The 23157-nt window shown below is 38.2% G+C and overlaps 1 protein-coding gene across 1 annotated transcript in view; it reads right to left on the bottom strand.

Moving 5' to 3' along the window:
- The window catches only part of htr7c (5-hydroxytryptamine (serotonin) receptor 7c), a 45898-nt gene extending 23691 nt beyond the window's left edge, over positions 1-22207 (bottom strand). The window contains exon 1 of the mRNA XM_026930976.3: positions 21698-22207. Coding sequence (XP_026786777.3) covers positions 21698-22170 — 473 coding nt within the window. The 5' untranslated portion in view covers positions 22171-22207. The remainder of the gene's footprint in view (positions 1-21697) is intronic.
- Positions 22208-23157: the final 950 nt, after the last annotated feature.

Below are 23157 nucleotides of genomic sequence, written 5' to 3' on the forward strand. Positions count from 1 at the left end.
AAGAAAAAGAAAAAGGAAGGAAGGAAGGAAGACAAAGTAAACGAAAAAGGAAGGAAAGAAAGAAAGAATGAATAGAGCAAAAAAGGACTGAGAGAAGGAAAGAAATATTGAGCAAAAGAAAGACAGTAAGTAAAGTAAAAAAAAAGAAAGAAAAAAGAAACATTAAAATAAGAAGAGAAATGGCTTACACATACAGGCCTGAACTGTGTGTGAATAGCATTAGCGTATACAGAGCACGAGCTAATAAACTAAAAGTCTGTAAAATGAGTTTAGTTATATTCAGAATTTGGTCAAATAAATTGCCATTAGCTGATTAGTTTTAATCCTGTAAAATGTAATAAAAACAGGAGAATATTGATCCCAGAAGGTCACACAAATGAGAAAATGTATTTATCACTCTAGTCCAACTACAGCGCTAACAGTGTGTGAAGGATAACTAGCCGACACCTAGCCGAAACCTCCGCTCGAGCTCTTACTCTTACTGCACTCTTATTTCGGTGTCTGTTTTGTGATCGGAGCTGGAGATGGGATTGAATTGTTATTCTGCCAAATTGTGGACGGTAAATGGTTTGCCAAGAGATATATGAACTAGGACGTCCCCGTATTTTTCTGAGCTGAACCCGATTACTCACAGGAACAGCAATCAGTGAGAAACGGAAAAAAGAATGTAACAGAACTGAAAAGTGTGACCCTGTGGGTCAGACAAATCTCTGCAGTGATTTCACTTAAAAAAAAAAGCTGCCTTTTAATCTGGAAGCAGCATCACGATGCCTTTTTATACAGAGAACACACACACAACACACATACATTGCTCAAAAAATGTGCTTTTTGTTAGCCCCAGACAGCACACAAACATCGAGCCACCGTCTGCTCAATGTGCACAATTTATACCTCAACAACACAGCATGCAATTCTTTTGCTAACTAAAAAAACAGCCTCACAGATTTGTTTTCCTCTCTGTTAAAGAAAGTTCATCAGGTGTTATTCAGCTCAACAACACAAAGTTTTCACAAAAGAAAAGTGGAATCTGTACTTAGCCTATTTATTATAATGCTAGTTAAAGATTTAGCAAGTTTACAATAATGCTAGTTCACAATTAGCTTATTTATTATTGTTTACTATAATGCTAGCTCATCTGTATTTTTTCGTCAGAATCAATAATGTTTCTATCTATCTATCTATCTATCTGTCTGTCTGTCTGTCTGTCTGTCTATCTATCTATTTTATTATAATGCTATTTTGTGGTAAAGGGTATTTAACTTCATGCAAGTTCATGGTTAGGCTGTTTACAATAATGCTAGTGTGGTGTTTACTATACTACACAATTAGCCTGTTTATTATAATGCTAGCTCATGAGTTATTAGTTTGGGGTTAGCCACTTTACTACAATGCTGGTTTGCAATTTATAGCCGGGTCACTATACTGCTAGTTCATGGGTTAGCCTGTTTATTATGATATGATGGCTAGACTGTTTATTCTAATGCTGGCGCATGGTTTAGCTTGTTTACTATAATTCTAGCTTGTGGGAGAGCAGGTTTACTATAACGCTAGTTTGTGGAATGCTACTTTGTGGTTAGCTTCTTTCCTATAATGCTAATTCATGAATTAGTTAGTTTCCTATATTGCTAGCCTCTTTACTCTGATGCTAGTTTGTGGTTAGACTGTTTATTCTGATGCTAGTTTGTGGTCAGACTGTTTATTCTGATGCTAGCACATTGTTTAACCTGTTTATTATACTGTTAGCTTGTAGATTATTCTGTTTACTATAATTCTAGCTTGTGGGATGGCAAGTTTACTATAACGCTAGTTTGTGGAATGCTACTTTGTGTTTAGCTTCTTTCCTACAATGCTAGTTCACAATTGAGTTAGTTTCCTATGTTGCTAGCCTGTTTATTCTGATGCTAGTTTGTGGTCAGACTGCTTATTCTGATGCTAGCACATGGTTTAGCCTGTTTATTATACGGCTAGCTTGTAGATTATTCTGTTTATTATATTTCTAGCTTGCTTCTGTTTATTATATTTCTAGCATGTTTACTATATCGCTAGTTTGTAGAGGTTAGCTTCTTTCCTATAATGCTAGTTCATGAATTAGTTAGTTACTTTGTGGTCAGCTTGTTTACTATGGTGACTAAGTAACTGAAAGAAAGTGATTAATAATGATACAAATTGGTTTAAAATAAACAATAAATAAAATAAATTGCAAATTACAAATTTCAGAAAACATTTCCAGAGGCACGTGCCCTCCTTAGTTGTAGTGGACTTCAAATCTGTAAGCAGACCTTTTTTTCACAGATGGAAAGTTCTAAGAAGGAAAAAAAAAATCTGAGAAAGCTAACTTTAGCCACAGGCTTCCTCTTTGCTCACTCATAAATTCCTGGGGAAAAAATTCTTGAACCATGTGTGTTTCATTTGCAATTTCAATGCTGATCTGTCTCTTAACATCTGATCAAGTTTTTTTTTTCCACCTGAACTCTATAATAGAAAAAAAGCTTTTCCACCACTCACGCTGGATTTGAATTATTCATGAGGAGCAACATGAATAAATGAAAAGTGACCATTCGTATACACCTACTGATAAAATGTGAACTCGCTATACAGATAAAAGGGACTGTTTTATTTGCAGGTAAAACTGCCGTTAAAATACCTATACACGCACACACACACACACACACACACACACACACACACAGCTTTCAGGTTTCACTTTTCCTTTATGTTATGCAAATGAGAGCTTCTTAAAAACTCTTCAAGGGCACAGCGGTAATTACGCAAGTCATCATTAATGGGAGAAATAATAATTAACAGTAATTAGTCTGATCATAATGACACATTATACTTTTACTGAAAGCAGAACAATATGTGCTCGGCAAAATTTCTCTGATATATTTGTATCAAAAATGTATCAGCGCTGAGGTACGTTTCATTTTAAATTTCATTTCAGTTCTGATGGGTCAGAAGATGTTCCTCAGTAACAGATAGTTCACAGGGGCTTATATGGAGGAAGAACTACATAATCTAAGCTCAATAAAAAAAAAATTGAGTATAATTGTTAATAGGCTTATGTCAGTTTACCCTTTTTTGATGCAGTTCCCATGGCAACAAACACCATCTGTGTCATTTTTAGCTATCTTTTACACATTCATTACATATTACTTAGATGCTCTTCAGGACATTGTGGGCTGAAATGAACAATAAAAATTCCAAATGTCTTTAATGTAAATTAGAAATTCCTGATTTATGTGCCATTCCTTTCCTCTCTTATTTTCATAAAGACCTGCACACACACGTGCAACAAGGAGAAGTCGCAAGCACAGGAAGGGATTTTTTAACAATTTATTTATTACAGTTGTATTACTCTAAAATCTACAGCCCACCTCTAAACACTGTAACTTAACTGCACTGTTATAAAACTATTGAGAAATGATTAATGAATGAATCTTGATCCATTTGTTTGTTTTTATACTTTTTTTTTCACCAGAATTGTTAACACTGCAAGTGGAGAAGTGACAATTTGCAAACTGTGGCGAAAAAAATCACGCCCTACAGTCTAAACACACGAAAACGAGACCAGAGACCAGCAATTTGCTATCCAAATATGACGTGTGCCTGCAGCTCAAACCAACCGGCCAGAGCACCTGAACAGGTAAATAAAGTGAAGATGACTGCATTCATTCTGCTGCACACAGTAACACTGCTGTATCAAAGTACATTAATTACAGAAAACGCAAAACAAGTTATAAATTAACATTAATATTTTTTGCTTCATTAAATACCTGTATGTAAAGTCCATTACCAAGCAACAAAACTTCAATTCTTCCATAACTAGAGTTGCATTTTGTATTTACTGTAAAGTCCAGACTTTGTTTTCAGTTCACATCCTGTAGATTAAATACAAATATATATGCAAATACTTCACACACACACACACACACACACATTTTCCTCCCCAGATTTGTTCACCTACCAATTCCCACCCACTAACCAGCTCTTCCATATCACATGACGGCTACCAACTGATGAGAATCAAGACTAACACATGCTTCCTCTGAGACACGTGAAGCCAGGTAACTGCATCTTTTCGAACTGCTGCTCATGCTGCATCACAGGGCAGCGTAACACACTCGGAGAAAAGTACCCTCATCTGCCCACGATTGCCTAGTGCTGCAGTGATTGACAGGAGAGAAAGAGTATGCCCCTCCCACCCAGAGAGCACAGCCAGTTTTGCCCTTGAGACTCTTGGAAACAGATGGCTGTGGCATCGGTTGGATATGAACTTTTTCTGTTGTACCACTTTGGAGCCCTAGGGAAAATACTTTTAATTAAATTCTAACTTTAAAGTATTTTTTAAAAACATTTTCAAAGAGTGTACCAAGCTGAACTGATAAAGTTTCACAGTTGTTAAGCACAGTTAAAAAAAAGAAAAGAGTACACTGTCTTTTTCTGTAGACAGATGTCAGATTACGTGTTTGGACATAGAGACACAGATGCTCGGCTATTTAAAGCTTTAAAACATGTTAAAGAATAAATTTTTCTAGCTCTTCGTCCAGTACAGCACACCACGGACCTGTGTTTTTTATGCACACGTCGCACAAAAACAAAAAATCTGCTGATGAAACACAATTATCAGCTGCTGTTAAGTTGTTTTATACCACAGCGCTGTTGAATTCTCGAATCTGATTGGTCCGAAGGTCAGAATGACTGTGTATAGCTACTGTAATGAAAATTAGCTAATGGCAAGGATCTGACTTGTTTCGCAGACGTTCCACAACATTAACCGGATAGAAAGTATGACATGACATTCTTTAATAGATAAATAATTGCAATCGTTGGCAAACTGCTGTGGTGTAAGAGGAATAAAACACTTCAGGACGTGCTGTTATAGGAAAATAATTAACTTCAGGTTGGTAACAGTAACACCACTTCATCACACCAACCTGTCGTTGATTATTTTCCTATAACTGCACCACACACAGGGTATTATGCCTTATGAATTACATAAAGAATGAAAACCTTTGAGATTTAACATTACGTTTCTGGGGAAAAGAGGACATTTGGGACAAAAGTGTAGCATTTAGCTTGAAGAGCTAATAAATTAAAAGACTTTCACACACAAAGCATTTCATTAGCAAAAAGTGTGTATTGCTTTTTTTTTTTTTTTTTTTTTTTTTTAACAGGGAAATAAAAGTAATGTGTGAATTATGGAGCTCCATCAGCATGCACAGGGGTCAAATGACATGAATGTCATTGCACATAAGACACACACACACACACACTTTTGTCGTATTATCCTTGTGAGGCCCTTCCACACACGCAATCACACAACTGATTTATTAAACCACGCATTCTACAAAGAGCTGTAAAATTTCTCATTCGTGGTTACGCAGGAATCAAGCATACACACTTTTACACACACACCGCATGGCCTTGACATCCTGAGCCGAAACACTCAATATGCTTAGACGCTTTTCATCACTGCTGGCTTTTCTTCTCACTCCTTCCAGTGTTACTGATACATGCTAAGCAGCTTATTTAATTACAAAGAAATTATGGAGCTCAACAATGTCAGCTGCAGCAAGTATATGAAGATTGTTGTGTATTTATTTATGGAAAAGTGCATTGTAGCTCAAATACAAAACTAAAGAAGCGAACATCAGATGTTAAACAGGTCTTAGCTGATTGAATAAATCTGGAGTAAGTGGGAAAATTGTGTATATTTTATTTGTTAATATGTTCCTTTTATGAGCGAGGTTAATGTAGTGAAAATTGCGTACAAGACCTCATGAGGATTTCTTCTTAAATGACAGAAACATGTAATTTTCAAAAAAAAAAGGATGATAAATGTGCATGCGTTTGTAACAATATTTGTCAGAGACAATCATTCAATGCTATTAATCAGAAACAATCGACATCCAGGATCAAAAGGATAATAGTATGTGATCCGTCTTTGCCCGTACGCAGGCCAGAACACAGAAATACCATGAGAAGGAAATAAAAAGAAGAGCTATTATGAAACAGATGATTAAACAGCTGGAAGACGAGGTGGAAGTGGGTTCATATTATGCAGCGCTACCGCGTTCACGCTCAAACTCACGCTCACGGTCACTCTGCTAATGACACTACTGAAAAAAATTCATTACACGAGTGTCTAAACGTGTGGCTTGTTTTGCAGAGGCATCCATCAGAGATGATCAGACGATATTCAGAATGGAAGAAAAACGAGAACAAGAAGCACTGAGGGAAAAAAAAGCAGACGTGTGTCATCAGAGGTGAACAAAAGAACCGCAATTATGAAATAGGGGAAAGTGAATGCGGTTGAGATTATGCAGTGGAACAGAGGATGAGACGATATAGCAGCATCTGTACAGAAATGTACGATTTATACAAGCACAGGTTATCTGATGAAGAAATGTGGAACGTTATGAAACACTGTTAGAGATAATACAGAAAACTGTGTGCAAATCAATGTGCAACGGGTTCCATCATATGAAAATAAACTCGTGCCTTTATCCTAGGAAACAATGTCCATTTTATATAACAGCACCTCTCAAAAAAGAAGAGTGACAGCTCTTCTCTTGATGAAAAAGAAATTAATAAATAACCTTGTAGGCTTCACTGCAGTCCCAAAATTAAGTCTAGCAATTAGCCTGCTACATAAACTATAGCACATTTAACAAAACTACGTTATTTCATTTCCTTTAGCTCACAACGTTAGTGTTTGACTTGTAAATGAGGTCACTTTTATGAGTCTGAGTCATGGCATAAGATGCCCAGAGTCTAAGTCAAGTCCTGAGTTCCAAGCTGTAGAGTCACGTTTTGAGTTTTATATGAGTCACTCTGTGTGGAAAGGATAAAAGCTACCTGTGCAGATTATCTCACAATTACCTGAGTCACAGCTCAATGAATAAATCAAAAAGTCAAATCACTGGTCAATGTTTTGATGTCCGAGTCGTGCTGTAAGTCAGAGGCTTTGAGTTCTGAGTCATGAGTCGTAAATTCTGTAGTCTGAGACAATAAAGTAGAAGTCGGAGTCAGAAGCGTTGTAGTCCGACTCAAGTAAGGAGTCATAAGCTTTTTTTTCTCTCCCGATTTTTTTCCGTAAAATAGTAATGGTCATTTCCCACCCACCAGTCAGCCCTCCTCTATCACACAACAGCTACCAACCAGGGAGGCGGAAGGCTGCCACGTGCTTCCTCTGAGGCATGTGAAACCAGACGTCCATATCTTTTCGAACTGCTGCTTATGCAACATCAGGAGGTGGCGCAACACACTCAGAGCAAAGCGCTATCTACCCTCTTCTGCATACACGAGCTCACAGATGCCCATGATTGGCTAGAGTCGCTGTGATTGATAGAGGGGAGAAAGTAGGGAGTCATAAGCTTTGAATCCTGAGTCAAATCGAGAGTCATAAGTTTTGACGTCTGTTTGAAGAGTTGTAAATCACATGCTTTGAGGTATGAGTTGAGAGTCATAAGCTTTGAGCTCCAAGTCAAGTCGCGGGTCATGAGTTTTGAGATCTGAGTCAAGCTGTGAATCAGTAAATTTGGGTCTTAAGTGCGATTCATGTCACAGGTCTGAGACTTACAGTAAGTCTCACTAATCATCTGACTGATCACCTTTATCCTATAATGAAACATTTCTATCCTGGTAGGCGTGGTCACTTCCAGGAAGACTCCGCCCCCATCCACAGGGCATGTGGGCTCGCTGAATGTTTGAGGGGATAATACACTTCATGGGAGAATGCTGTAACTTTAAAGTGCAGGAGTGCAGTGATACTCGTTCTAGTGTGGGTGTTGGGAAGGCTCTTGATTATTCTATACGCGTGAAGTTGTAGCCATTTTGCAGCCAAAGGCTGCTTCAGGGTTTTATTGGTTTTTGATTGACACAAATCTCAGCAGCAAAATTCAGACCATAAATACTGACACGAATCATCAAACAGAGACGATCCATTCACTATCTTTAGCAGTGAACTGCATTTATCTGTCAAAGTTAGTGAGCTCTGCATTAACACTCTCTCTCTCTCTCTCTCTCTCCCTCTCTCTCCTCTTTTATTAAGTTGTAGCAAATGAAACAGATCTTCACCCACGGGATAGAGTCATCACTGGTGGCAGATTTGCATGTGTGAGCAAGTGTTCATGAGCCAGTATGCAGATCTGTGTGTTTGTGATATCCGCTTTGTTAACGTCGCCTTATGAATGAATAAATATTCTAATTTATTTGCATATTGTCTAAAAATGAACTGCAAACATTAGAGCACTCCTTTTTCTCCAAAAACAAGCAGATTTTGAAAGTACTTGGTTTCACGCTCACATACACATATTTTTAAAGAATGTGTGTGTGTGTGTGTGTGTGTGTGTGTGTAAAGATTCCTGTGAGGAGATTTTTGGAAGGAGTCTCCAGTGTCAACTTTTTTGTAACAATCAGAGGTAAAGCTGTAACCGAACTTCTTATTAACTTCAACAGAGAGAAATAAAAGAGGCTTGTGAGAGAACGACTGTTTATGGCTGCTGACATAAGCGATAACAGAAACTAACTTGTATCTCGGACATTCTATAGCATTAAGTGTAACTATAGACAGATAAAATCCACTGTGTGTCATTCTTTAAATAAAGATTGTTACTGTTCAGCAAATCAGTGTGCTACTAGAGGAATGAAACACACCATCCTGTCATTATTTTCATCTTTATTCCTTGCATAATCATAGCTCATATTTGGAGCGCAAAGACATTAACAGCAGCTGATATTAACAGGTGAGACTTTCCAACACCGTGTACGCAGTGTTATATGCAACTTAATGACATCCCTTCACGGATCTTTTGGTTCTTGTCTTTGTGTTGACGCAGCAGGGCTCAGGGCTGTGAGAGAGGCGGTGAAAGAGCAAGACGTTAGCCGATCGGCTTGTCTTCACTGACAAGAAGTGTGCTGTTAGAGCAGAATCAAAGGGCAAAGTTTGTGTCAGGAACAGAAGCTGTATGAGTTATTACATGCAGAAGGTCACCTTGACGCTTGAGGCTGTGTAATGGAACTCAGCAGAAGATCTGAGACACCCGATCGATTATGAGCTGCTCTGTGCTCCGTGAGTTTTAAATGCTGCTTCAGTGCACCGTGAGAGTATAGGTCACAAGTGAGCTTTCATTTTTACCATAAAAGAACAAAATTGTCCATTTTCTGAATCTTTTTTTAAAAAATATAATTTCTTTTTTTTAAAAAAAACATTTTCTAATCTTTTATTATTCCCACTGTAATGAGTATTTGTTGTTTATATTGACCTAGATTTTATATTTCTTACGCAGGATCCAGGTAAATATGTACCATCTTAAATATTTTCATTCATCAAAAAACATGATTATTCAGCAGTACAGTACACAAACAGAGAAGTTTATTCAGACTGCTCTACTATTCACTAAAAATAATAGGGGTATGAAAAAAAATGTTGTGATGTCATCAGTACTAAAACGGTGCAGCTGAATCGTTTGATTGTTTTTAGGAACCGGTTCAGGTTCCTGGTTAACAATGCTTTCAGAAGCACATGTATCAATTAACCAGACACGGTGTCATCTTACAGTCTACAGCTGCTCTGCCTCATCTCACATCTGCTCACTGAGATTAGTACAGCAGAGGTTCCCAAACTAGCAGTCGCGTCCTCATGTGATTTACAAATGAGGTCTCACAGTCTAGTGCTTTGTTTAATATTATAAAGACAGGATTTGTGTGCTACTATACTGAAATGTAACTTGGAGTCACATTCAAACAAAGAGTGTATGTTATTTTGGTCTTTTTTGCTATCCTGACACGCCACATTAGCGTATGAGTTCAGCAATAAAACTGGACAAATTTCTCCATCCATCTACCTCCACTAGTTCCTCGACAACATCTGACTCTGAGTCAGTGGAACAGCAAAAAAAAATGAACATGAAAATATGAAAACGATTATCACCTTTGCAAGGTCTGCAGTTGTTGCTTATGCTACTTAAATGATTAAGTCTTCTGAATTTTACAATTCCCAAATTCCTAAAGTCCTAAATCTGGAATAAACACGTTGAACTCGGGGACGGGGGTGACTCCGCTACCAACAAGTCTAGTCCTTCTTCTTACTAATTTGTATTTCAGAATTACCCTTAAAATACACTTCGAATATGAAGGAAGCTATTGAAGAAAAACTATTTCAGATATTTGACCTTGCTGCGACCTTGACCTGTTTGAATCAATTCCAAAATCTAATCAGTTGGTCTTCTGTTTATGATGATAATTTCATATAAATCCTACAAACATTCAAAGACTCGCTCTTAAGAAATCGCACTCGGTGGCAGAGGCATACAAATGTAGAGTGGTCAAGGCTTGAGCTCTTAGAAAATCCACTGGGGTGGTTTGGGTGCTCTGGTTGTACATAGTTATAATATGTCGAGATCTTGGAATTGTTGAATGAAAACATTTTATCTGACAAATCTGTGATTTAAAACCCTAAAAATTCCACAGAGCTGTTGGTGGGGGCGGAGTGGACCCAAACCATTCCCATACACCATAAAGGCCACCGGTTTTCCTTTCATTTGTCACCTGTCTGTACCTTTCCTCTCAGTTATACAGTAGTTAATTAATAACTCGTAATAGTGTTGAAAGGTGTTGAAATACTGCATGTTTCAGTTTACAACTTTTCCATATCTGTATTTTTTAAAGCAATATTTTGGTGTAAAACTTCTCGCATATCTTTAGTGTCAGTAAGTAATATATCAAAAGTAATTATTTTAAATTCCAAACAAGTCAGACAGAACCTTGTATCTCCAAGGTCTTGATGTGTTAATATTTTCTCTAGTCATCTTATTTCTTTCCAGCTGAGGGGGTGGCAATTTACTGCTTGCTGAATTTCAGGCTTTACTGCTGGTGAGAAACTGTGCCATCAACAAGATGAGCTCAGGGGGTAACTATTAAATTTTATACTCAAGTAGATTGGTTCAGATACATTTAAAGCAAAACCTGCTGAATTTGCGGGTCTCATTACTTTGTGCCTGTACTGATGCTATGGGAATTTCTCCTCTCCTTCCGTATCACCTGGAGAAGCTTTTTTGTTTCTTGGGATTACCTTCTTTTCCACCGGGACCTTTTTTTGGATGCAGGATGTTTGCAAGTTAAAGCATTGGCTCATTCTAGTCAGCAATCTGTTTGGGGAAAGGTTGTTGAAATTTGCATGTAGCTTCACGGTGTCACGAATGTGAGGGAGACACTGCGACAACAGGAGTTTCCGAAAGCTGAACCAACGAAAGTGAAAGGCTGGCTCACACATTTACACATACAGGCTTTTAGAAAACCATTCCAGGAAAGCCTTCTGTCTGTCCTTCATCTGCTCTGTCAGTTGATATTCCTTTTAATGAGTTATATTTATTTTGGAATAGAACAAATCAGCTCTCGTGGTATGCTTTACTTCGGGAGAACTATCTATAATGACACATGACATGACCAGACATGACACATGAAGACTGTTTCTCGATTAATGGGTACTGGGTTAATGGTAGCTAATTTGTAAACATGATTGTTAAACAGCCTCGCAGCTCCAGAGCCCGCAGTTCCATCCTGAGCTCCTGAGCTTGTGGTACTGTCTGTGTTCCTTCCACCTCCAAAATGGCCATCATGCTGATGTGGGCTCTCAAGTGGCCTAACGGAAAGGGATAACACGAGTTCCAATCCTAACAATGCCACAGACATCCATGACTGGAAGAATAGAAAAATAGGCTGTGCTTCTGAGTCGTACTCTGACAGCGACACTGGCCAATCATGGGCATCTGTGAGCTCATGTATGAGGAAGAGGGTAGATAGCGCTTACCTCAGAGTGTGTTACGCTGCGTTAGCAAAAGTTCGAAAAGATGCATTTGGCTGGCTTCACATGTCTTGAAGGAAACACATGTTAGCCTTCTCCCTCCCCAGTTGGTAGCTGTTGTATGACGGGGAGAGCTGACTGGTGGGTGGGAACTGGAAGACCAAATTAGGGACAAAATGGCAAAAAAAAAAACATGCAGACTATAAATTGGCTTAGGTGTGTGACACAATGGACTGGGTTTATTCCTGCCTCATGCACAGTGTTCCCGGAACAGACTCCGGAGCCATCATGACTCTGACCAGGATAAAGCGCTTACTGAAGATGAAAGAATGAATAATATTTGAACATGAAATACAAGCTTTGCCAAACAGGTTAAAGATTCTTCACCAATCTCATTTCCTTTTTGTATGTTCGCTTGTATTCTTGTATCCTTTTTCTTTCTTTAACTGAAACCTGAAGAAAAAGATTACTTAATTAACTCACTACTTAACAGCATGGCTCAAGCATAAATGAGGCCACATCAATTATTCCATTAAAGTTATTAACATGATGTAATTTTGCTATCCAATTTTGAAATGTGTACAATTAAGGATGATTTAATCGCAATTATTCTAGGTAGGACGGATTATACAATTAACCACATCAATATTAATTAACCACTGATGTTTTGATTAGATCATTTACCTCAACCTTAGAGAAAGAATGAATCTCAACTCCCAGTTAATCGCTGTATGTTTACGACCCAAGTGTTTCAGCGATCCAGATCCTGAATACTGGCTGGATTTATCTATGATGAGGTAACTTCCTGTTTGTCTGTGTGCTTCGGCGCTGATTTTCTTGACTGTTTTAGATCTTCACTCCTGGCTGGCTCACCAAAAATTTTACGATTCTTAGATTTTTTTTTTTTAAAAAAAGCAGAAATTATCTTGAATATGTCAATAATAAATGATCAATAATACAAAAATAAATGAGGAAAGCCAAAAATTGAGCAAAACAGGTTTTAAAAGATTTATATAAAACATGTATACAACCACAGGTTTTAAAGTTAACACTTGTTTTGTGTCTCTGAGGTGTTTTTTTTTTTTTCTGGCCCTGGCCGTGTGCTGAAAGTAAACACCTCTGGCATCTTCTCCTGTGACCTTCAAGACCTTTTGAGAGCACAGAGCTCCGGCTTCCTTTCTTCTTTCTTTTTTTCTGGCTTAAACGTGACTTTTTTTTTTTTTTTTTTTTACCACAAAATCAGCATCAACATGAAAGTCACTGTCTGGACATCACTGACCACACACCTGTCTGTCTCCCTGTCTTACTTCCTAACAAAATGACCCGAGATATCACCTTAAGGCTCTGTTAATATATTGTAATATTACGTCTCAGAAACCCACAGACCGAAACTGAATAGACGACAAAGAGGACGTTAGGTTAACAAAGTGAAGTAAATCTGAAGCTAGCCATAAGAGGTTTCACAATATCACTTTTATTACAGTTTTATAATACCATTTGGGCAATATTGATTTTGTTCCTGCTTGTAATTTTCCATTTTAAACAATTGCAGTGAACCTTAATTGTCCAGAATCGATAGCCTAAAAAAAGATAGGGAAGGAAGCCATTTCAGGATTAAGGACAGCAGGACAAGGTGTAATAATATTATCGGCTGTGCGGCGGAGAACAGTTTGCCGGCAGCTGCAATCACAAAAACTCAGTCGGATGGTGGAATTTTAGGTGATTCTTCAGTGATTCATAGTAAACAGTAAAAAAATATAGATATATACCAGTGCTATTTTTTATTATCCTGTTACAATTCAGTTGTCTAATGTCCACATGGCCAATTTTCACTGTTCCGCTCTCAGAGTTTTTGTAACATCATGTAGGGAAGATAAAATGTGGTGCAATGGCAGCCCAGTTGTGATACAACAACGAAACACGGTGGTGGTAGTACATGGCTTAAGTTAACCAGCTAGTTTGTTGTGTTGCCATGGTGAGTGACATTAAGAAAACATAAGAAAACAGTGATGTAGAAGACTGGTGTGATTCTACTCAACAGAGGTGCCAACAATTATGGATTAGCTGTAGCATTTATGATTTTTACCCCTTGTTTCAGTGATAATGCGATCCACCTAAAAACAACACTTTTCAGCTTTCTTGGCTGAAGCAGCGATCAGATAAAACATGAATAAAAATCAAAAGGAAATGATGCAGAAAATCTGCTTCTCATAGCAGTTGCTTTCAGCTTGTAATGACTTCATCAAGGTGAAATTTGACCTGTGACTTCACAAGCCTCTTTCTTGTAAGCCAATAGAAAGCAAGAAGGTGGGACTGTGGTCGTTACAAATTTGGTAAAGCATGAGGCTGAAATTTTGCCTCATTTTTTTCTTAATGTTGCTTCTGAAAACAAATTAGCTGCCTCGTCTATCAAGGTATGCTACGCTTTATTAGTAAAATTGGTTTTTTTCTCTCTGCCTGCTATGATTTTCAATGATGGCACCTCTGTACTTAATAACTTGCAGCTCCTCCATTTAGTTTTTTTTTTTTTTCATTAGGATTCCATTTAAGTTCACAAATTTGTGAGGTTAAAGATCACCTATAATAATCCACTAGCAAGTACGAGTTACATTTTTCTAACAAGTTCCCACTTCCTTTTACTTCCGGTGTGGCTCTTCTAGTGCTCTCACTGCTCAGTGACTTCTCTTTAATTGTGCAAAAGCAGCACAAAACTGTGTGCAGTAAGTAAGGGAAAAAAAACTAGCAGCATTAAGAGCTAACCTTATTACTATTATAGGGTCTGGAACTTACAGCATGGACGCTACGGTACCTTCTAGCAGACAGCATGGGGGTTTGTGAGGACGGGCGAGCAGGAGCATCTGAGTTTATGGAGGTGACAGAGACCCCAATTATCTTCTCAGCTGTGTTTTATCTGTTATGAGGTCTTATGGCCGTTGCCAGTCCCATTACACACAGCTATTCAGGATTTTCTCTACGAGCGTATATACAGTACACTGGAGTTTTTTTTAATTTTATTACAGTTTAACTAGTATTGGTGATTAAATAAGGAAAACTTGTGTAATCGAGTGTTCTATCAAATACCCATCTTATATCTTTGCATTTAAGGACTTCTTCATCATCCACTGTCATTGAAACAGGACTGGAAATGAGTGCTTTATTAAAGACGAGTGCACTGCTTTGATGAAGCAGTTACTGCAAGAGCGTTTTCACACTTGAGTCAGCACTCAGGACCTGTTCAGCAGTGTGGGGGCGGGGCTCATAATCACAGGTCTGCTTCTGCAAAGAAGAATTCCTTCCATAGGAACTGTGTGGATGTGAAAGGAATTACATCAGTATGTAAGGAATTGTGTCAGTGTGTGAGGAATCGTGTCGGTGTGTGATGAATTGTGTCAGTGTGTGAAGAATCGTGTCGGTGTGTAAGGAATTGTGTCGGTGTGTGAGGAATTGTGTTGGTATGTAAGGAGTTGTCAGTGTGTAAGGAATTTTGTCAGTGTGTAAGGAATTTTCAGTGTAAGGAACTGTGTCGGTGTGTAAGGAGTTGTGTCAGTGTGTGAGGAATTGTGTCAGTGTGTGAAGAATCGTGTCGGTGTGTAAGGAATTGTGTCGGTGTGTGAGGAATTGTGTTGGTATGTAAGGAGTTGTCAGTGTGTAAGGAATTTTGTCAGTGTGTAAGGAATTTTCAGTGTAAGGAACTGTGTCGGTATGTAAGGAGTTGTGTCAGTGTGTGAGGAATTGTGTCGGTGTGTGAGGAGTTGTGTCGGTGTGTGAGGAATTGTGTCGGTGTGTGAGGAATTGTGTCGGTGTGTAAGGAATTGTGTCAGTGTGTGAGGAGTTGTGTCGGTGTGTAAGGAATTGTGTCGGTGTGTAAGGAATTGTGTCGGTGTAAGGAACTGTGTCAGTATGTAAGGAATTGTCAGTGTGTAAGGAATTGTGTCAAGGTGTAAGGAATTTTGTCAGTGTATAAGGATTTGTGTCAGTGTGTGAGGAAATGTGTAGATGTGTAAGGAATTGTGTTGATGTGTGAGGAATTGTGTCAGCACGTGAGGAAGTGTGTCAGTGTGTGAGGAAATGTGTCAGTGTGTAACTGACCATCACGAAACTTAAAACAGGAAGTAAGGTTTCAATCTGAACCAATCACGTTACTCGACATGCGACGCTGAGCACAGAGAGCTTCCACATCTGATGTGGACCGCACCCCGGTGTGGTTAAAGCGCTCTGCAGGCCTCCAGTTTAGAGAGCATCATGAATTTTCTCTGGACCACTCACAGGCTCAAAAAAAGATTTCACACTTCATCAAATATTCCAAAACCTCAGTGCAAATGCTCCAAGCAAGCGTGACAAAGTTACTGACTTGTTGTACAGTTGCTACTGGAGAGTGTTACAATCAACTGTAACACACACATATGTTGTGTCTAATCTTTCCAGTTACATCTAGATTTCTTTTCCAATAAAATGAAGTTACAAAATAAACATGTCTATATTTTGAGAGATTCACCGGTACGTGATTTGACATCCCACTTTATCTGTAGCAGTCAAACCACACAAACTGCTCAAATTCTCTCGATTTTCTGCCTCCAAAGCTACAACGAAGGCAAACAACCTCCTCCTCACCAGAGATACACCAATCCTTATTTCATCTGCATTACTGATAATAATAAAGCTAATCTCAGACCTAAGCTAGGCTAGTTGGTTTGCCGATGCTAGCTATGTTTGTTGTTATGGTTACGGTGTGTATGTAAAAGGCACTCCAGCCAGCACTCTTCCTGAGGATAAAAAAAGCATGAAAGCACCTTAAGAGTTTTATTCTATTCATTAAAAAAGCAAAAGAATCTATAAAAGGTGTTTCCCATGATAACAGGCCACTATTTTCCCATCTGCATTTGTGTGAATGTGAGAGCTGAAAACTATTTCTGACGGCTTCCTGCAGCTGAATAGACTCGCTGATCTGTTGGGTTCAGTCGGCGCAGTCGCTTCAGCCGTTACGCGCTGACATCTGGGTGTGCGTTCACTGCGGAGCTGGCTGACTGAGATCGCCATGAAAGCCAGAAGAAAAGGCTTTGAGTGACGGCAAGAAATTATCCCGTCAGATGGAATAAATAGGGTTGACTTTTTAGATTTGAAACGCAGCCCAGCCTGCTATCACCAGTTCCGCGGTACAAGATTTCAATCCTAAATGATGGCGATCATTTTTGTTCTTTTTTTTTTTTTTTTTTTTAAATATCAGTGCTGTAACATAGCTGTTAGTTTAACCATGTTCCTGTAACTAATAAATCCATTTTTAGTAGTAGCGAGTTTAGATTTGCGTTCTCAATTCTGATTGGTCAGAAAGTATTGATTCATTTTCTATAACAGCAGCTCTAACAGGAAGGAGTCTCCAGTGTCAGCGCTTTGTAACAGAGGTAAAAGCTGTAACTTTAAATTTTCTTCAGGACAGGGTCTTTTCTGATTAACTTGAAAAGAGAGAGAAAAAAGAAAGGCTGGTGCATGAATGACTGTTTATAGCTGCTACAACGTAAGTGATAACAGGAACTAACCTGTTTCACGGATGTTCCAAAACATTAAATGTAACTATAAAAAGATAAAACATACGTGCTCTTCTTTAATTGATTACAGTGATGATCTATAATTGTTTACAAATCCCGTGTATGTGGAAGAGGGCGGATAGCGATTTCGCCGAGTGTGTTACATATTGACAATCTGTAATCTACCCAGTCATCAGTGATACACATCTGGATCATTCAGAATCGTTCATTCATTTTCTGACCAAAATAGATCTGAATTATTGACACATAAGCAAAGGAGAAATGAGAGATTTTCGTAATATTGGTTGTTTTAAAATGACTTTTGCATATGATTCTTTTCATTTTGAAATAGAAAAACACATGAACGTAGCATACACGGACCCACTTAGGAAGTCTCTCCCAAACAACAGAGTTTTGGAGTGTTCCGGATAAAACTGTCGTATTATATAACTGATTGTCGTTGTACCGTTAGTGATCATTTCCTGGTATAGAAATAGAAGCGATGGGGAACAACCTGCTGTTCCTTTAAGGCCGGTTCCGCCTCCTTTCCCCTTCCGCAATTCACTTAATAGCCAATAACACTATTGAGGCTTTAGCAAAGCTTTGTGAAAGGTTATCATGGAGCTGTAAATTGAGCTTAATGAGGCGGTGCAGATGAGGGAGAGAGGGTGCGTCTGGTCTGCTCTGCCTGCACCCAAGCTAAATTGATTTTATTCTACGGTATTGGAAAACCGCTAAGTGCCTCTTCTTTGTTCGTAATTGTCCAAGAGACACGGGCGTCAGGCTTTTCTTAGTCACACGCAGTGAAAAGTCCTCTTTCGACACACAATTCTCAACAGTCAGGAAAATGGCCCGATTCTGTGTATTGTGTGTTTCATTATGGAAAAAAAAATACAACCTGAAGTAGTGTGTATTTATATTTTTATGTATATATTTTTTTTTTTAGAATTTCTATATATTTTGTAATTATTTATATTGTATTTTTATATGTTGTATATATATATATATATATATATATATATATATATATATATATATATATATATATATATATATATATAAAGAATTTTTAGGATTTTATGGCATTTTGTATTTTTAAATTTTTTTATATATTTTTTCTGTGCTTTGTTCATTTTTTTTTTTTTTTTTGCATTTTAATGAACTATGAATATTACTGATGAAGACAGAAAGTGTGTATGTAGGTATATATAAATAAATTTTCATTTTAAAATTTAGTAAATGGTTTTGTAAGAAACTTTATATGTTTTGTGATCATTTGTATTATATTTCTAGATCTCTGTATTTTATATATTTACTTTTTTATTCTCTATATTTATCATCATATCTTTCTTTTTTTCTTTACTGTTTATTTTATTTAACTCTGAATATTACTGAGGACAGAGAAAGTGTGTATTGTTATATTTTTGTCTTTTATACATTATTTAGTTTTTTAAGTCTATAAATGTATCGTAATATTCTTAGTTTGTTATCTTTCCTTTTTATTTTAATTAATTGTAAATATTACTGATGAGAGGAGAAAGTGTGAATGTATTCATTGTAATGCATTTTTTTTATATTTTTAAATGTTTTTTTTTTTTAGAAATTGAAAAAAATTGAAAGTGTATATACTTTATGATTATTTATATAGACTTTTTATAAATTGTATATAGGTTTAAATAATATTAATATTTTATTCTCTAACTTTATCACTATTTGGTTCTTATTAAATTTCAGTGAAATGTGAATGTGAATGAGGTCAAACTGCTGAACTGTTTTTGAGTAAAATACTGACGGATCATCACTGAAATATTCATCATTTTTTAGCAATTCTAGGAAAAGGACTGTGCTGTGTGTGTGTGTGTGTGTGTGTGTGTGTGTCGGATGTGGCAGTGGAGTGGAGTGGAATCCAGCAGCATGTCATATGGTGTAAGTGTTCCCAGCGTGTTACACCGTTCTCGCATAAACCACACATCGCTAGCGTTCCGCTAATCACACACCAGTCTGTTTAACTCCGAATGATGGAGTGCAGAATTACACTCGCAGCAGATAAGACCTGTTTATATCTCTCGTACACCGTCACGTCCAGTGATACACACCATGCGCACTGACCTGACCTGAGAGAAACCTCCGAGCACATTGTGTTCTCTATTGAATCCTCATTTCTGATTGGTTGATTAATATCCTATAACAGCAGCTCTGACAGTAGTGTAGCTGCACATACAAGTTTATATTAATGCGCTCGTTCTGATACATCATCGTTTCTATGGTAACGACTAACTCGCCTGTAAGATGGACGCTCACATTGTTTACGTCTAACGTAAACTGATTTTCTTTTAGCTGTTATTTAACAAAGAAAAATGTAAAACTGTTGAGACGGTGAAGTTTTCTGTATCGAGACGTTTATTTGGCATTTACGGAAGGAGTCTCCAGTGTCAGTGCTTTGCTACAACCAGTGATAAAGTGGTAACTTTCCGTAAAGTTTTCCAACACGTCATCAGAACGTAGCGCTTTGCGATTTCTCAGTAACATGACAACCTGCATTTTTTTTTGTCTTATTACCTTACCTGCATAAAATCATAACGGATAGTTTGCAAATTAGATCTGTGAAGAAAAATATTTTTTAAAAATTCCAGTCAAAACTCACATTGTCCACAAAAAAATGCTACTGGAGAGCGTTTAAAAGTTAAAATTGTTTTTCTCCACAAAGTCACCTACAGTCTACAGTAATTAAGCATAAAATCATAAGAGATTGTTGATCATTTGAACCACTGCTAACGTAAAGTAAAAAATTCCCGCCAAAATTCACCTGTCCACAGCGATGACACGTAAAATCATTACAAAAAACATATTATTTAGTATAAAAATGATTCTAAAGCCTGTTAAAGTTTTAGTTTTTCCTACTAAAAGTCTCCCCAGTGATGGAGCTTCACTTCATAACAGATTGTAAATGAGATTTATGAAGTAAAAATATCAAGTAAAGAACAATTTCCCGCCAAAATTCACCCGTCCACGCTGATGACACAGAAAACTGTTATTAAAAATCAATAAAAGTTTAAATTTTTCCTACTATAAGTCACTTTTCCCCAGGAATAAAGCAGGAAAAATATAGTAAATGGATGGAAATAATACTATTGCTAAGATGAAGTAAAAAATTCCTGCCAAAATTCACTCGTCCACAGCGATGACACGCAAAATCATTATTAAAAAAAATATTATTTAGTATAAAAATGATTCTAAAGCCTGTTAGTTTTCATTTTTCCTGCTAAAAGTCTCCCCAGTGATGGAGCTTCACTTCATAACAGATTGTAAATGAGATTTATGAAGTAAAAATATGAAGTAAAGAACAATTTCCCGCCAAAATTCACCCGTCCACGCCGATGACACAGAAAACTGTTATTTAAAAATCAATAAAAGTTTTAATTTTTCCTACTGTAACTCACTTTTCCCCAGGAATAAAGCACGAAAAATATAATAAATGGTTTGAAAATAAAATCTACTAATCTAATGCTAACATGTAGTAAAAAAAAATTCCCGCCAAAATTCACTCGTCCACAGCGATGAAGCGTAAAATCATTACTAAAAAAAAAAACCAAAACATATTATTTAGTATAAAAATGATTCTAAAGCCTGTTAAAGTTTTAGTTTTTCCTACTAAAAGTCACCTGTCCCCAGCGATGGAGCTTCACATCATAAGAGATGGTTTGAAAATGAGTTCTCTGAGATAAAAATGTGAAATTAAACAAAAAGTCATAAAATTATGTCATAAAATACTGACGGATGACAGTTAAAAGTTTTTCTCATCAAAAGTCACCCGTCTGCAGTAATTATGTACTAAATCAAATCAAATTTCTACCAAAACTCCTCATGATTGATGTTTTAATTATTAATAACGCTTGATAAAAGTTTAATTTCTTCCTGTTAAAAGTCACCTTTCCCCATGAAACTTTAAATCTCATGTTACACTGATGTTCATGTGAAGTAAAAAAAATTCAACTTTATTAAATAACATTATTCAAACTATATTATAGAAGCCTAAAATGACTCTAAAGCCTGGTAAAGTTGTAGTTTTTGCTGATAAAAGTCCCCTGTCCCCAGGGCTGGAGCTTCACATCATTATATATTGATTGTAAATTAGTTCTCTGAGGTAAAAAAAAATGTGCCATTTTCCCGCCAGAACTCACCTGCGCACACTGATGACGCATCAAGTCATTATTAAAGTCATTTAATAGCATAATAAAAGTGTTATATTTCTTTGCCTGTGAAACGTCACCAGTCCAGAGGAATGGAGGAAAGTCCTGAGAGGTGGTTTGGACACTGAGATCTGTGAAGTATGAAGTGAAGTGAAGTGAAATGAGAAGCCAGAGCTCACCTGTCCACGCTGATGACGCATAAGGTCATGATGGACGCCGTGCAGCACATGACGTCCATTCCGATGAAGACGTTACAGAAAGCTTCTCCGAACAGCCACTTCCCGCCGGTCAGGTCGGTTGCTATGGCGAAGGGCATGACCCCGAGCGCCACGGACAGGTCGGCGGCGGCGAGCGACACGAGCAGGTAGTTGGATGGCTGCCGGAGCTTCTTCACCACGCACACGGCCACCACCACGAGCGCGTTCCCGATCACCGTCACCGCCGTGACCGCGGCCAGCGCGAGACCCACGGCCACCTTCTCCGCGGGCGCGAACTCGAGCGGACGCTCGGCGCACGAGCCGTTGCTCCCGTCACCGACACCGACACCACCGACACCGCCGCCACGGAACGGGCGCGAGGAACCGCCGGCGACGTCATGACCACGATCCGCGGAGAAGAAGAGCGTGGAAGCCGACGGAGAGGAGTTGAACATCTCTGGCGCTGGAAATCCCCGGCTGTGTGTGTGTGTGTGTGTGTGTGTGTGTGTGTGTGTGTGTGTGTGTGTGTGTGTGTTGGGAAAGGGGGGGGGGGGGGGGGGGGGGGATGTACGACACACCTCTCCAAGAGCGCATGCTGAACCGCGAGCGCACGCTCTCTGCCTCTCGCGCACTGATTGTTTTTCCCACGGTCTAAAAAAAAATAAAAAATAATAAATAAATAAGAATGATAGAGAGATCAGTGGGAAGAGGAGAAAAAAAGGAAAGAAACGAATAAGGTTTGGAGAGGGAAAGATAAGAGCGCGCGCAGAAGGAGGGAGAACGAGCGATGCGCGCGCACGCACTCATTCACACATTCTCTCTCTCTCTCTCTCTCTCTCTCTCTCACACACACACTTATAGTGTAGATATCTGTCTATCTATCTATCTGTCTCTCTCGCTCCTTCTCTCTCCCTGCCTCTCTCATGCACACAAAAACAGACATAATCTGTCTATCTCTCCTTCTCTCTTTCTCTTTCTGTCCCTCTCTCACACACAGATAGTGTAAATATCTATCTATCTATCTATCTGTCTGTCTCTCCTCTCTCCATTACTTCTTTCCTTAACTTTAACTTTATCTCCTTTCTGTTTTCTGTCTCTTCTCTCATTCTAATTCTCTCCTTTTCACTCTTTACTCTTTCTTTCTCTCTGTGTTTTCTCTCCCCTCTGTATCTTTCTCTCTTCTTTTTTCCTCCCTCTCTCTAATCCTGCCTCTTTCTTTCTCTCTATGCATCTTCTCCTTCTCCTCTCTCATGCTCTCAATCCATCATTCCTTCTCTCTTTCCTCTGCCATTCTCCCTCCTTCTGTCTCTTTCTCTTCCTCCCTCTAATTCTTCTCCTCATTTGCTTTCGCTCCATCTTTTCATTCTTCTACCCGTTCTGTTCTTTCTTCATCTCTCTCCCATTTGCACACTAACCTCCTCTCCCCTCCGTTTCTCTATCGT

Source organism: Pangasianodon hypophthalmus, chromosome 24 (genome assembly GCF_027358585.1).
Source record: "Pangasianodon hypophthalmus isolate fPanHyp1 chromosome 24, fPanHyp1.pri, whole genome shotgun sequence".
Lineage (NCBI taxonomy): Eukaryota > Metazoa > Chordata > Actinopteri > Siluriformes > Pangasiidae > Pangasianodon > Pangasianodon hypophthalmus.